Here is a 17,362-nt window from a genome sequence, read left to right as displayed (position 1 = left end):
TAATATGTTACTGAAATTTATGACCAGGGATATTATTTGCAAGTTCAAAGGAGAAAACGTTACAAAACGTTCCAATGATGTTGAGCATTATTGAATTCATAATGTATGTAATCTTATTTGATTCTCAAAAAAGTTTTTTTTCTCATTAAATATTTATGCATTCATTCAAATTCGCATCCTAGTGTCAGTTGCACAAAAGCCGGTTAAATTTCAATCTTGATTGATAAAAAAACAAACAGAGAAGTCTTCTTTTCGAATGGACCTTCTCCGATTGTTTCTCGTGGAATTAATCTCGATTAAAATTCAACCGGCTTCCGTTCAATCGGGCTCCAGTCGATTGATAAAGGCTCCTGTGAACTTTAGATTTTTTTCGTATGCAGTTTCAATTTATTGATGGATAAAATTTAAGATAGGTATAATCTACTAGAGAAGTAGAATAAGAAGGGAAGGGAAGTAGAAGAAGAGAAAAATATATACTAAATAATAATAATAATATAATAATATTATATTATAATAATATAATAGATATTCATCTCGGGCCACTCCCGTGTTTCAGATGGCCGTCGGTCCCGGCTGCCTAAAAAGCAGTCGTTAGGTCATGTCAGAGGCCCTGAAATTGATCAGTTGCGACCTGAAAACTCTGACACCAGACCTGAGCCAGCCAGGTCACTCGATATTATTATTATTACTAAATAATGAAGAATTGATAATGGAAATGAAGAATAAATATACATTTGTGATTCATCTTCTTCTTCTTCTTACAAACAAGGATTAGGCTTCAACCTGTTCCAACTCACATCTAGCCAATCATTCAAATATACATAAAAAACCCATTATTGCCACCGCTTGCGTGGTCTACCAACATCTCTTTTGCCTACTGGCTGATAATTATAGACTTTAAATGGTATTCTTTCAGCTGACATTCTTTGAACATGCTCCCTCCATTGATGCCAATTCTCCGTAACTATTTCATTTATGCTGCAGATGTTCAATTATTTCCTAATAAATTTATCCCTGAAATGAAGATATATGATTTATTTGTTAAGATTTCGGATTTCTCTTATCTCTATTCTTATCTTCAAGCATTCATCATCAAATCCGGTGAGAGTGAGAAAACAGATAAACCTTTGACTACTATTGAGTTGGTTTCATAGATGAAGAATACCTTCCAATTACAGATGAATCATCCATGCCATCATAAACGTTTGTTATTGAATTCGCAGGCCAAGAAACCGCCGATAAATTGATTGCGACGCTCTCGATTGTGGCGAACTATCGACCCAAGAGTTGTGTGGAAAAATGGTGGAGTCATCAACTTGATTACGTTGCTTGACCTCCGGCCGCCGGCTCACCGCCTTTCAGATGCATTCAGGCGTTATCGGAAAAGCTCCCTGCTTTATTTGATAAGGCTTTTGATTTCTCAACCGTGCTCATCTCACAATTCTCGGCAGCGCTGTAAGGTATTTGTTAGCATCACTTCTATCCGCACACTGTTATTGTGTCGCTGGCCGATATGAAACATCTTAGGTCGACTATTATATATCGAACTGGATGAATCGACTATTATATATCGATTTAAATAGGTCGACTATTATACATCGATATGAATAGCTCGACTATTATATAACGAACTGAATAGATCGACTGTACACAGCGCGAGGTTGACCTAGTTTCCGATAAATAACAAGTTCTGTGTTATATTGCTCCTTGTTGCTTCTTATCGATGATTCGTTCACATTTCAACATAGAGATAGAGTGTCATAGAATGAGCGATAATACTGTGTACAAGGAGTTTTGGAACCTCAGCGCTATAGAAAAGAGTACAATGAAACTATTGGATTCCACTGGACAAATACTGGAACGCTCAAATCTGTACCAGCTCAGCATTTTCTTGTATCTTTCTATTCCGTATTTTTCAATTTTTTGATCGTTTCGACGACCAATTCTTCTTGTTCTAAAATTATTGTTGCATATTCATTTTCAAAAAAATCAGTGGATTCAATCTACTTTTTTCCTTTAGTGGACTGAGGATAAACGATCATGAAGATCTGTGCTGAGCGGGTTGCCTAAACAACGCCTTGTTCTCAAGCATTCATGTTGAGTAGCCTACAGCGTAGTTGATCAATCTGATGAACATTGATTTGGGGAATATGGGAATCGGTAGAATATGTTTGAACATCTTGAGCACCTCTTGGTTGAAGATCGAACTCTCAAGTGAGAAGGATTCCAAACTATCAGAATGGTTCGATGAGAACTCATCTTAATTCTATTTGAATTAATCGTGGAATTCATTCATGATTAGAGTTAGCAGGCTTTCGTGCAACCGAACCATAGTATAGAGTTCTAGATAGATAGATGGATGAAGAATTTATTTTTGCTTAACACAATATACTATACAAATCAAATAAACAGACTCATACAGAAAACTTTCCATTCATTTATGTTCTAAACATATTGATATCATTTTAAAAATTCTATAGGCATGGCCGAAGCCGTCAGCCAGAATTGATAGATAAACTCCTTTCTCTCCCTAATCTGATCTTTGTGAAGTAGCCTCCTACTAAACATTTTCCTTGACAGATAACAATGGAACCTGCGATAAACAATAATGAAATCATGAATAAACCAGCCTTCTGATTATTTTAGTAAGCTATTTTACTATCGCTGCTAATCTGTATCTCCACCTAAAATAATAGGTACAACTAAGATCATCATAATTTGATTATTATTGTTTTCAACTATAAAAAGGACACAATATGATAAAATTCTCTACTAAATTTCTCGGATCATCTGCCAAACAATCGTAACAACATATTGGTCTCTATGAACAGTTTCTAATAATCACTGCTCTTCAATATCTACAAAAAATGGAAAAAATCACATCCATGAAATGAAAGAAGCAGAAGGTTCATTATTAGAGCTCTCAAATTAATAATTAAACTCCTTCACGAGAATACTCTTATATCTTGATGCTTCCTTTACATAACCAGGTAGGTATTTCCAGTTTTTTCCATTTAAATAGTCAAGCAATGTCTCTTCAATCATCATTGGGCTCCCTCCCAGAAATGGTATAGACTTCTATCAAGAAATAAAAAATAAAAAATAAAACTCTATTGAAAAATTTATTTACAAAATTCAGACTACTGATTTGAAATGTTGTACATATTGAACTGGGACCGGTATCATGCTATCTTTTCCTACGCTGATATACAAAAGAAAACATCCAATTTCAAAAATCTTGCAACGAAAATACGAGATCAAACTAGGAGAATAATGTGAATTTTGTACTTACGATCAGTGGTACAGATCGTCCACAAGCCGGACACAGTTATTTTGACGAGATACTCGTGTCCACAATCGTGATACTATCTTTCCTCTACGCTAATATACACAAGGAAACATTCAATCTCACAAGGAAAATACGAGATCAAACTAGGAGAATCATGTGAATTATGTACTCACGATAAGTCGTGCAGATAGACCACAGGCCGGACACAGTTATCTTGGCGAGATGCTCGTGTCTACAATCGTGATACTATCTTTCCTCTATGCTAATATACACAAGGAAACATTCAATTTCACAAGGAAAATACTAGATCAAACTAGGAGAATAATGTGAATTTTGTACTCACGATCAGTGGTGCAGATAGTCCACAGGCCGGACACAGTTATCTTGGCGAGATACTCGTGGCCACCGGATCCGTTGTAGGCCGGGTTTGGCATCTTCTCTTCGGTGAGCAGCCACTGGTCCGTCCACATGGCGACACACACGATGACCAGGCTGCAGATTGCCAGCAGTGGCGTCACAAGCCACAGCACGCCCTTCGGCATAGCATCATCAGCACTGATCTTGTCCCATCACAAAGCTCGCCCATCCGAACACACTGCACACTTACCCACTAAACTAGCACTCACTCAACTCGTTTCAACTCTCTAGATCATGAATTTGATGGAAAAAGTAAGTGAAATACATATTTGTCAGTTACTGAACTTGTCTCAACTCTCTGAGTGAATTAAATGATAAGTGGAAAACATATTTGTCACTTACTGAACTTGTCTCAACTCTATGAGTGAATTAAATGATAAGTGAAGAACATATTTGTCACTTACTGAACTTGTCTCAACTTTCTAAGTGAGTTAAAACATAAGTGAAAAACATATTTGTCACTTACTGAACTTGTCTCAGCTCTCTAGACCACGTATTTGATAGAAAAATTGAAGTTAATGATAAGCTATGGATATATGTGTCACTCTTGGAACTCGTCTTATCACTCTAGATTATGTATTTGCGAAGAAGGTGAACTAGATGATTGAGAATGAAAATATTTGACATTCTTTGACCTGATCTTACCCCTCTTGATCACGTGTTCGAATGGAAGGATGAAATGAATAAGTTAAAAACATATTTGTCACTTACTAACCTTTTCTACACTCTCTAGATCACGTATTCGATAGAAAAATTGAAGTTAATGATAAGTCATGGACATATATGTATCAATCTTGAAACTCGTATTGTCCCTCTTCATTACGTATTTGCAAGAAAGTTGAACTAGATGATTGAATATGAAAATATTTGACACTCTTGGACCTGATCTCACCCCTCTTAGTCTCGTGTTCGAAGGTAAAAATGAAGTGAATGATAAGTAGTGATTAACATATTCGTCAACCTCGGAGTTCGTCTTATCTCTCTAGATCACGAATTTCGAAGGAAAAGTGAACTAAATTGAAAGTAATGATTATATTTTTGTGATATCTGTTGAGAATTTCAATTGAGAGGTTTGCCATACATGGTGTCACCATATACTAGATGATGTACCTCTGGACTTCTGTTAATTAGATCTGAGACTTCATAACCTAAGTTCTATTTGATTTATGAACGATTATACTATATTCACTGTATATATTGAGACTTTCAATCACCAGGGCTCTGAAGAAATTCAATATCTTTGAATTTCTTCCAGTATAACTGAATTGGAACAGTTAATTTCTCTGTCTCCCGAACCGATACACTATGATAAACTGGGACTAATCCTTCCAGGGCGGATAGTAGAATACTGAGTAACACTCACGATGAATAATATTTTCCTTCCAATTGTCATTAAACGATTCTATCTGGAATTTGTCTCGTAGCAGAAAGTACTCTAAAGTCCATCACACGTTCCAATAGATAGTTTCTCATAGTTGTTGTAGTTGTTGGCGAGTTTGGATCTGAAACAGACAGAAAAAAATTGATTCTATTGACAAGATTTTGTTGAAATATACTTTAACTACTCTTCTAAAAGTTAATTCAACAATGAATTTCTCTCACAAAACATTGACATACTCTAGAAAGAATACAATGCACTATTTATGGTATGCAATGGAGTCATTTAATACTTCTTCAATCAGGACTTCGATACGTCTTCTTGAATGTTATAGGGTATAAGTAATAATTCTTTGTCATCAAATATTTCTAGATATTATCATTATCATCTAGATGCAATCATCATATTCGTAAACTACATCTCTCAAGTTTTGTAGAAAGTTTCAAATGTAATATAGGAGTTGAAAAGAGCTGGATAATTTTTTGTAAAGTCAATAACTTTGAGGAAGAATGAACAGGTACCGTTAATTAAGTGAGAGTTGCCTATAAATTAAAATAATGTCTAGATGAAAAATGCAAATTCAATTAGTTCATCGCAACGCCGCAAGACTCTGCCTTGGATTTCTCCGCAGACCGGGCTTAATTAAAACTCTCATATTTTCTTGGTCTTTACTATGCACGGCTTTAATGCCTTATACACGTTATCGCAACATTAAGCTTTTATGGTGGCAGCAGTCTTCGACTAGGGTATGCCATCCAAAGCTTGTTTTCATTTTTTCTCTCCTCTCTCTCTCCTTTCCCACCATGTTTCTCTTTTATCTCCATTATCTTGCTCGGCTCTTCAACTTTTTCGTGAAGTCATAGAAGAAGTTTGTGCTGAACGTGGTTGAGGAAATGAGCGTGAAGTCCTTAGAGTTCAAAGCTTCTCCAGCAAAGCTGTAAGGGTTCTGTTATCTTAATGCTCCCAAGGAGTTAGTCTCAAAGTACAGAGCATTACCGAATTACTTGGCAGCTCAGAGGCCGTTTTGACGCCGGATTACCTCGCAGTCAAGAAGAGGTTTAAAACACGACGGGATATTGCTGGTTGATTGATGAGAACAATGACAATAGCGGCTTCTCCAATATTATTATATGATTTAAAAAAAGAGCTGTGTCTATATGAAAAGCAATTGAATTTGAATTCGAATTACATTCGACTCTAGGGTACTTTTCGAGTGAAGGTGTACATAGCTGGGAGTCGACTGAGACCATTTCGAAATAATTGGAAGTGGCATGTTTCAAGAGATGTATCAATATAAAAAGCAACTCAATTTGAGATTTCATTTGAATCGAGGAAAGTTATCTAAAAGTGACAGCGCACACAATTGTGAGTCTACTGTAACCAATTCCAATTAATTATGAAGATTTTAATGACTTTGGAGTTGATTGGAGCTTGGAGAAATAATCTTCTTGTTGCTTATAGCTAATAAGAATATAGAGATACACTTTTCATTTGTGTCTGGAATATTCAGTTGAAAATACTGAATATTATAGTATTACAGTACTGTATTATAGTATTTTATAGTATTATAGTATTATATAGTATTTTTCTCCTGTCATAATGTTAGTTATGTATTTGTATCTCTTTGTCAACGCTCGTCACATGAGTTAATTATTCATGAATACTAAAATTCCATTTGAAATTTCATTATCCAATTATAGCTGACTGTATATTTATGATTTGATAATTTCGAATAATATATATTGTAGAAATATAATAATATGTATAATATAATAGTCCTTTTCCATGAGAAATGTAAGAGTTAAGAGAAACTCAAGAATGCAATGATAATTATTATTAAATGAAAATCCAAATTAAATGCTGTAAATCACCTCGAATTAATTTTGTTTTTTCGTTTAATAATAATTTATTATCAATTCATTAGCATTTAAATAAATGCAATATCTCAGTAATTTAAATCTGTAAATGTAATAACGGATAGACATACCAACAATATGGGAAATAGCAGCATCGTCTTAGCAAACTTGTAGCTTTGCGAAATATAACCTGTTATACATGTGATTCAGACACATAAAATGATTCATATGCAGATAATAATTTCAAGGAGCTTCCAATGTTACATCAATCTTATCACTACATGGATCATCCTGCATGCACCAGTTAGGGATATCAATCCCGGTCCATTTTTGATACATAACAATCCCTGGATTTTTGGGATCAGGAAACCTGAAATTGTGAATCGTATTTTTCCAAAAAAAATTCAATATAGAATTACATATTTGCATAACTAATTTATTGTTCTAAGTGTATTGTACTATCTTATTCTACAGGCACAGCCCACAGTTGCATAAACTGTAGGTATTCACTTTGTACTGGCTAAATAAAATTCGCATTATCGGTTCGCATCATTCGCAGAATGGTTGTTGATCGGTTGTTATGCCTCTACGTTGTTTGCTTCTGTTCACACAGCATCACAAAACCCAGTCTGTACCAGTGAGTATTGAATGTATTACATTGTGAGTATTATTTAATTTATTTGGTATTATTGGTATTTATTGTGAGTATTATTATTTAATTTATTGTGAGTATTGAATGTATTACATTCTATCCTCACTGCTCTAGACGGCGCAATATTTGCAATAGTGCTGATGTCATTTCCTTGAAATGCACTCAGAACTTTGAAAATACTTTAAAAATCAGAAATAAACAAGCACCATCTATTCACTCCCTGTCTAATTATTCCTTTTCTCTTCTCTTTCTCTATCATATGTAGAATATCTAGTTGGTTTAGCTTCTGAAAAAGTTACTCCTCATCTTTGAAAAATCTATAGAAATAGAATGTTCAATTTTCAAACTATTCCCAAGTATTTTTCTATTTAAATAATATCCTCTCCCTCTATAATGAGCCCCTTTTCATCTCCACACACTGTTACTGAACATGTAATTGAGGAGGAACAATTGTTCAAAATGCATGAAACTGATTTTTGCCAATCCCGGAATCATTCTTGGGATCCTGAAATTGATATTGGATGACCTCGAAATACCGGGATTGGAAATCAGTCCCCGGATTGACATCCCTAGCACCAGTTGAACATTCAATGAGAATAGATGACTGTGATTGGTTGAATAGTAACAGCCAATGGCACTCAGCTAATCACTCCATCCCGTGTGACACCATTACCGTTGATACATCCTTGATATGTGGTATCTCGAGTTTCAGTCAAGTCTTGCTTTCAACTCCCATTTCCTCCCAACAGTTTAGCAAACGACACCAGTCCTGAATTCGTCTGTTTATTTATTCATTTGTTCTTACCACTTTTAAAAGCATGGCACCAACTCTTCTCACAGTTGGTTAGCATACGACTCAAACTGAGGATTGCTTGCTGTCTCCTTGGCAAGACTCGGAGACGCCAAGTTCATCAATATGCAGTATCATGCCATTCCATTTTCTCTCTTAATACTCTAGTTACCTGGCATGCATGACTACTGAATTCCCATTTACAATCTTAATGTAACTGAGAGTAATGTTTGTTTGTTTTCGTAGAAGGTGACAAATCGATATTATTTCTTAATTGTAAATATACCAAGTGATGATATTTGTTCTCCTAGGAGGTGAGAAATCAATATTAATTCGATTAAGTATAGTGAGGTCCACGTTATAATGACAGTGGATGAAGATAGGAGAATAGCGATGCCGATTCTCTGCATTATTTAATTAGATTTCTACACCGTCAAAAACATAATTGGCATCGTTGTGGACCTAGAAAAGGATAGTACCACTGGCTTTGTCGAGTGATAGACAAGTATAGCAATTCCAAAGTTGAGCAAATACTGTTATTATAACGTGGACCTCACTATAGAATAGCGATCATCATGAGATTCAGAAGTAATCATTGTAAGCCTCATGGACTAATAATATGTGAAAATCATAAATTGAAGAGATATCAATCAGATATTTAGTAATAAAGTTGAATTCTCTTCAAGTTTGAGTTTCTTTTCAAGTATTGAAACTTTCAATCATTTATACAGTTTTTTACAGTTATCAGTGACGACTTGGTGAAGCATTCTCATTTAATTTAAATCCTATCTTCCCTTCCCTCAGCCATGCCTATCTACCTACCTACCTTCTTCCACTTTCCTATCACACATCCTTTCCTTTCAGTTATACCTTACCTGCCTATTACATGGGAAACCATAGTTGGCAAGGTATTTTCCCCCTCTTTCTCCCAGCACACATCATTTTAGCAATATTGTCTTCTAATGTGTTGATATCATTGTTACTCTTATTGTTATTGTTTTGTTGTATATTGCTTTTACTCATTGTATTTAATAATTGTAATTTGGTTTTGAACTTTTCTGAATTCCTAGTTTATAATATATATTTTGGACAAAAATCAAGAAGTGTAAACATAACCTATTTTTGGACAATTTCTATCTAAATTTGGGAAAGGAACAGCTTTGGGCTTTAAGTCTGTTGTTTCTTTTCCAATCATTCATAGTTGAGAATTATATTGTATCTATCAATGTATGAATAGATAAATAAATTCTCGTTGATCATTGATCATTGATTGAATCAATTGAATCAGGTAACTCTATCTGTAACTTTAATAGTATTGAAATAATAAAAATCTGATCTACTCCAGTTGAAGAATATCGTCTTGTGAGTTGAACAATGTGGTTACTAAGCTGGCTATTTTGTTCCAAAAAACTCCAAATTGACATAATCTATTGGGAATTATAGTCCAGTGATTTCGGAGTATATAAACCCAACTGAACTTCACAAATGTACCTCAATTGCTGACAAAGCTGTTTACAATAGAATGGTTCCTATTGTACCCGTTCTATGGTTAACCAAGAAAACATTATAACAGCTATTGTTATGTTTATTTTGTAACGTCTCTCGCTAAACCAATGCTTGAACTTCCACTATTAAAGGTTCTATTCCACGAGGATCCTATTGAAACGTACAGTAATCCCTTTCTCCAAATTGATAACGGAGGATAGGGAAGCGTATTTCCTGTATAGGAACTCTTCAAAGAAGTTGTTTTTGAGAGTATCTTTCTATAACCCAACTCGTCCCATCGAATCTATATGAACCAGTTTATTTTCATGTATACTTGCAATCTTACATCGCTCTCCATGGAATAAAGCCACTAATAAATTTTTAGTGGATCTTCAAGTTGTATTACTTTTTCTGAAGTTTTGCTTCGTATCGAAAGAAGTTCACTTTATTATAAAAAAGATAGTCATAAACCATGATGACGTCACTAGAAATTGAGTAGTATAGCCATACCAATAACCTTTGAAAAAGTCAATAATGTATGGTGTTTGAATTTTATTATAGGCGTTTTCGGATCACTAAACTTTATTTAATCGCGTTGAAGGAAACTTATTTGACCTATATTCCGGCAGTTTTGAAGTTGAGAAGTTGTGTTGCTTGTGGAAGCACTGCATGTTCTCGTTTCAATGGGTTATGAATTCTTTAGATATAAACTTCATGGAATAAGTCATTGTACTAATTCAATAATAACAATAATTATTGTCTACTGCATTTGTTATCAACAATTTATTGCTCTAATTTTATTGATTCAGTTTTTAGCCTGCAGAAGTATGAAGATTGATTCAATATGTTTCCAGAGTAGACCGCTGAATCTTAAACTAACACATATAGTATGAATGAATGATCAGATTTCCATTCTGATTATAAAATGTGATAAAGTTGACACGAGCCAGCAGGGGGATTGTCACTCATGATTCATAGGAAGAGTACTCATTGTTCGTTAATAGATTTTATTAAATGCCCATTAATATTTATTTATTTTTTAATTTCATTGACAATTAAAAATCATAATTATAATAAATATAATATGATTGGGAGAAGACAACAGGCATAGCCCAAAACTGTCTTTTCCAAAAAAGAATAAGGTTAAGATTTCACTTTCACTTCAAAAAGTCCAATTTCCACTTCAAAACTAATGACTAAACTATATTACGATATTGTTGAGAATAAATCTCCATCGGGTCACTCCATGAATCTCAAGTCACATAACAACATTTCGTATAGTCTAATTTATTATTTCCAGTCTCCATACTTCATTTTCGAATGATTATTGTATAAAATCTACTCAGGTCATCTGTAACTATCAGAGAACCACATGTTGAAACCCGTATATATTGATAGCGCGATCAATCGAGGTTATCAATACACTCCCACCCAAATCATGCAAATAAAATCCAACTCCATATTAATAATCTATGAACATTTTTTCACCAATCATTTTCCACCCCATCTTAAAAAGAGCTTTCAGAATCAACAGAGTTTTTGTCTCCATCAGTGCAGAGATTGATAGCACGATCAATCGAGATATCAATACACTTTAGAACTATAAGGACAAGAGTGAACTCCTTCAACATCCTACCTGATTTTCGAAAGAGCTTCTAGGATCAACAGAGACTTTCCACTGTCTCTAACAGCGCAGCGATTCATACCACGATCAATTAAGCTATGAATACACTCCAAACTATTCGAACGTTCCACTCTCACAACTATTCAAACAAAACTAAACTCTATATCGATAATCTATGAACATTCTGTCACTTACTATCCGAACAATAGTGAAATCTATATCAATAGTCTATGAACATTTTATCACCAACAACATTTTACCAGATTGTTGATGGAGATTTCAAGATCAACAGAGACTTTTTACTGTCTCCAACAGCGTAGCGTTTGATAGCACGATCAATCGAGGTTATCAATACACTCCAGAACTACTGGAACAAGAGTGAACTATACCAATAATCTATGAACATTTTATCACCTACAACATTTTACCTGATTGTCGAAAGAGCTTTCAGGATCAACAGAGACTTTCCAGCCAGTGCCACGGGCAGTCTATGAATATTAACAGGTGGAGATGAGATCGCAGCGAGCACAGGACGGAAACTGAAGCGAACCTCTCCAGCAGGGAACGGTTTACGGGGACTGGAGCAAACCTCTCCTACGGGCAACGACTAACAAGGGCAGCTGCCGTGCCGTAAGGCCACCAAGCAATCAACACAAAGAGCATGAAGACGGGGAGAGACAATCGATATATCGAGAGCGTCGAGTCGACTTTGTGATTAAGGAAAAAACGGTCGCCTGCCTGCATCGTTTATGGGGCGTGAACAGGCAAAAGAGACAAGGGATGCGCGATGCGATTATAACAGCTTTTGCAGCATTCTCACGCTTCGGAAAAAATGACTCGTTTATTGACAGATTGAAGGGTTGAGAGGTGCAGCCCTGCAGAAAGCTGAGGAAATAATTGTTTTTTGCAGAAGTTTCTCACGAATTTTCGTGATGTTCGCTGGTCGATGAAGATTTCGTAACAGTATCAATGGATTATATTCTGATTAACTGATCATAACACTATGCAGATTCATAACATTCATGCAGATATTTCTCTCGGAAACCGGATGTTTTCTAGTTACTAAAGAGTTCATAGCAGTATCGTTGGATCAATTCTGATTAACTGATCATAACACTATGCATCATCATAACATTTATGCAGAAATGTCTCACGAAAACCGGATGTCAGCTGGTCAATGGAGAATTCATAACGGTATCGATGGATTAAATTCTGATGAACTGAGATTAAACTCTGATGGAATACCCTGTTCAACTACAGGATTTTGTTTGGTTTTGTGTGATAATCCTCACATGAGTTGTTAATAATCTTCTTCTTCCTGAAGTACCTTCCCCATAGCGGAGGTTTTCTGTCATAAAGGAGATTCTTACCTTGTTCACCATCGCTATAGGAAGATCATGTGTTGTAAAATTGAATGCTTGCCTGAGGTTTCTCAACCTTCAGAGAAATCAGAGATTCTTCCATGTCCCACTGAGCACTCACCAACTATTTTACCTTATAATAATATTGTCGAGGATAAGGTGAGGGTTTCTGCGATTTATGTGAGTTGCTTATCTCATGGTGAACAGAGTTTGATAAGATCTCACCATTGAGTTTACACTGAATTGATTAGAATACATAGAATTGGAGGAATTTCATTTGGATTTCAAATGCACACTAAAGCAGAAAGTGTGAGATATGATTTAAGATGATGTTCCATTTGAAATAAATATTTATGAACCAAATAAGTTCATCCATTCTAAGCTGCTTGTCTCAGATTCACTATAGTTATTATTGCTATCGTTCTACTACTTCTGAAACAATAATTATTGATTCACTCAGAGAGATAAGATGGAAGTACTCATTTTTAAGAATTAAAAAGAAGTAGATGAAATAATTATAAGTGTTTGTGCAAGTTGGAGCGAAATTTCTCAAAAGTGTGGAAACAATTACACTTTTCCCTAGTTTGCTTTGAGAACGTTTCATCACACTGATCATCTACAACATCATTGACCGAGCGAAGTGAGGTCTAAGATTCAAGACGACGGTTTCAATTTGACAGGTATGTTCCTTTTTTAATTGCGCGTCGATGTATATATAAGGTTTTTGGAAATTTTACATTTCAAGGATAATATATGAAAGGAAAACGGAGCCTCCCTCATACGCCAATATTAACAAAAAAATCAGAGACTGACTATAGAATTATTCATAATAAATCAGCTGTCAAATGGACTATAATACTACCCGTTCATAAACATCGAACATCTTGAAAATGTATCTTTCCATCAACGCTAGTAGACAGTTGACTATAATACTACCCGTTCAAAAACATCGAACATCTTGAAAATGTATCTTTCCATCAACGTTGTAGACAGTTGCAGCCAGACCTGATAACAGCGCTCACACTCACATTCCGGGACGACACGTCACGGTACGATAGGACAGAAAGCTCTATGTCTATTTAGGATTTTTTCTCGACATTTCAAATTGATAAATTATTTATTAATTTTTGAGAAAACATAACAACAGGCCAATGTAACTTACTGAGCGCGAGGTCCAATGTTCACAGAACTACTAGTATATATATCATCTATAACAGAAACTTCTCAAAACTTGAATTCGGTAACAGGAATAATTGCCACATTGGTCGAAAATCAATATGGAAGAAATGTTACCAGGAACGTGATTATATTTGGTGACACCAAAAGATCGATCAAAAAGCATTCAAAAATATAATCATTCCAACTGCAGATTCTCTCTATTCCACCGAATATTTTTCTAATATTTTACAATATTGTTACTGGTAGATTGTAACAAGCAGATCAAGGCTTGATTAAAAAAACCGAACACAAGCTCACTCTTCAATTTCCCACTTTTGTACAATGATAATGAATTAATACAAAAACGCGCCTCGATTCGCGTTCAAAGACCTTTCGACTTTAATCCCGAATTTTTATGCTCGTTCACGTATAACGTCAGCGCAAGCCAGTCGCATTCAATTGAAAAATCCAATCGGAAATATCTGCTCGGACTGACATTTATTCGATCCTTGCATCTCGTATTAACAAACAAAATGACAACGCTCAATCCACGGCTCAAGCACGGTGTAAATGCCCTTGTTTATTGACTGGTGTGAAATGGATGTACGGTATACATCCACCGGATATATACTATGTATAATCCACCAGCGGTAAATTTCGCCATATATTTTATCAACTTACATATACGAGTATACGTCCACTGTGAATTGAGATGTCATAGCTACTCGGTCAGCATTGACAGTCGCGAAACATCAATTTCGAGTTTTTCTCGTCATTTCCCAGCATCTATCCGGAGTCGAATCGAAAACATTATTCCACCGACGAGTATGTTTCGACTTGGAAACATTGAAATTTCTGACACATCCAATCTGATTGAGTGGTCTTTCTACCTGAAATACACTAGGTGACAATGGACTGAGAGTCAGATTGATGAGGATTGATGAGTTTATAAGCTGTTTAACACAAAATTTGTAGGGAATGGTGATCGGAAACAGAGTTATTATGACCCTTATACATGACAGTATTATAATTTTTGATCAATGTATGTAATATTATTTACTCCATGGACAAATAATAATTGACGACGATGTTCAGATGTTTGAAAATCGAATTTCAATGTGAATTATTTATACATATTAGAACATCTCAATATCTTGAACTATCATAATCCTCTTTACAACATAATATAATAAATAAAAGTTGAAAAGTCTTTAGTAACGTAATAACGAAAAATAAACAGCATGGGAGCTTGATGACAGCTTTTACATGTATTCAGTACAATTGATCAGCTCACAGAGTACTTTATACATACAGATAAAGCTTGATGCGAATGTATTGCACATTCTGATACAAACTAAGTTCTGAAAACACAGAATGAAAGAAACTACAATTATTATTCATATAATAACGCGAAAACGGTGAACTCTTCAGTTCAAACTATAGGCTCATAGTTGATTATTTTCATTAACAAACATTAGAAATGTATATTTTCTGCTTTATGTCATTGGTATTTCCCAAGAACTTCTTATAATATTATGTGGATATGGGTGAATTATGTGTAACCGCATGTAATTACCTATTATCTTGAGTTTTCTACATTGAGGGACGATTATTTTCTCTGGGACTGAAGGTTCTCTGTATCACAAAATCTCATTCCATAGGCTCAATAATTGTGAATGATGAGCTGATATAAGAAAGTAAAATCGGTTTGTAGATGAAGTTTATAAGAAAAAAGTAGTAGAATTGAGTAAACACATTGGCGTGTGATTGAAGAATAAGGGGACACATAATGATAATGCATGGAGTGAATACTGATACAGGGAATTATATTATATGAAGAATGTTAGAGAGGAGGTAAAGAGATTTTTAGATCACAATGAACTAAGAATTTTGATGTTTATATTAGCGTACTAATGTACACTAAGGCTAGGGCCACACGAGCGCAGAAGTACGTCCGTTGCAACTTACTTTTTGCGGTCGTCGCCAATGACACCACACGAGCGTTGAGTGTGGTGCGTCAACGTCAGTTGGCTAAACACAATTGAACCAGACGAAGCAATATCTTTTGCATGGCTCGACGTGCGTTGTAGCATTTCTGCGTAGTTCAAAAATCACCGTCCGTTACGACTTCCGTTACTTGGTACGCACGTCACCAATTCACTTATTACATATATACTTATTTCAACGGACGCACTTTGTGCAGTCGTGTGGCCCTAGCCTAAATACAACTGTATTTGGAAAATATCAATCTAATTTGAGAAGATATCGTTTGTATTTGAGAATATTAGTGATTGTAAAAACATCAGATGTAATGAGAGCAGTCAATTTTATTTGAGAAGCTATCACATGTGATTTTGTGAACTTTGTACACATGCTACTAACTTGTACAATAGATGATAATTCCTCAAATACAATTAGAAAAGGCGTAGATGAAAATCTCTTTCCATGGTATTTGCATGAAGATCACTCCCATTCTTACCATTTTGACCCAGATTACTGCTTGTCATATTGATATTACTTGACATGGTACAACACGTTACCCATGTGAATATCAGTAACCACATTGGTACTACAAGTCCATTCAAATCCCTGATCCGCTCTTCGACGCCGACTGAAAAGATGGAGCGGTATCTGATCAGAGGATGATCGGGAAAAATGATGACATTACACCTTGAGTAGCTACGCGAACAAGAGATGATCATTTACATGCTGATTTCAATCCCATTCACCGCAGCTCCACGTTCGGATAAGACGAATTCGCCGGATAAGAGTGTCTGAAAGGCTGCTCGCAAGATAGAACACCTGCACAAAAGGATATTCCACGCTGAATTAGGGATGGCAAGAAATTTGATATCTATCATACTATTAGACTGGCGGTGAAAAGCGCTACTCAGCAATTCCACAGTATTGGTTGAATGTGGGAGTATCGCTATCGTATATGAGAGATTCTGACAGTTTGAGGTGGATTTCACGAGCCTCAAAGACGAGCAAATGTAACAGAGAAGCAAAACGAGCTCTGAAAGCCTTCAGCGATGACGATTGAGCGAAATGGATTCTCGATTCCAATGATCAAAGATAGCGGCAGACGCGGCTACATTTCGTCTCTCATAGAATAGAAGCAGGCTTAAGTTGCTCTTATCTTGCAGATGATGTGATGAAGACGTGAGGTGTTGCCTATATCTATCAATAAGGTTTCTTGCTGCGGTTGATTGAATCTTGAAACGTGTCATTGAATTTTTGTCGTATGTTGAAGAGATGGATTTATGGGTCATTGATATTGATTCTTCAGGTTTGTTTCATTTCAGTGGTCAAAATTTATTTCTTGAGTGGGTTAAATAGAGAAAAATATCTA

General features: G+C 35.4%; 1 protein-coding gene across 5 annotated transcripts in view; it reads right to left on the bottom strand.

Annotated features, from left to right (window-relative positions):
• Positions 1 to 17,362, bottom strand: part of LOC111055101 (voltage-dependent calcium channel gamma-4 subunit) — a 304,396-nt gene that overhangs the window by 54,077 nt on the left and 232,957 nt on the right. The window contains exons 4-5 of one of the 5 annotated variants that reach the window (XM_039434165.1): positions 4,896 to 5,208; positions 3,633 to 3,933 (exon numbers count right to left, since the gene is read on the bottom strand). In XM_039434165.1, coding sequence (XP_039290099.1) covers positions 3,633 to 3,831 — 199 coding nt within the window. In that variant the 5' untranslated portion in view covers positions 3,832 to 3,933; positions 4,896 to 5,208. Of the gene's footprint in view, positions 1 to 3,632; positions 5,209 to 11,919; positions 12,049 to 17,362 lie in introns of those variants that run through there. The other 4 variants (XM_039434164.1, XM_039434166.1, XM_022342276.2 and 1 more) reach the window with 4 other exon arrangements.

The sequence above is a fragment of the Nilaparvata lugens genome, chromosome 8, assembly GCF_014356525.2.
Source record: "Nilaparvata lugens isolate BPH chromosome 8, ASM1435652v1, whole genome shotgun sequence".
NCBI classification, from domain to species: Eukaryota; Metazoa; Arthropoda; class Insecta; order Hemiptera; family Delphacidae; genus Nilaparvata; species Nilaparvata lugens.
Note: the sequence above shows the minus strand (reverse complement) of the source record. Positions and strands in the feature narration are given on the sequence as shown.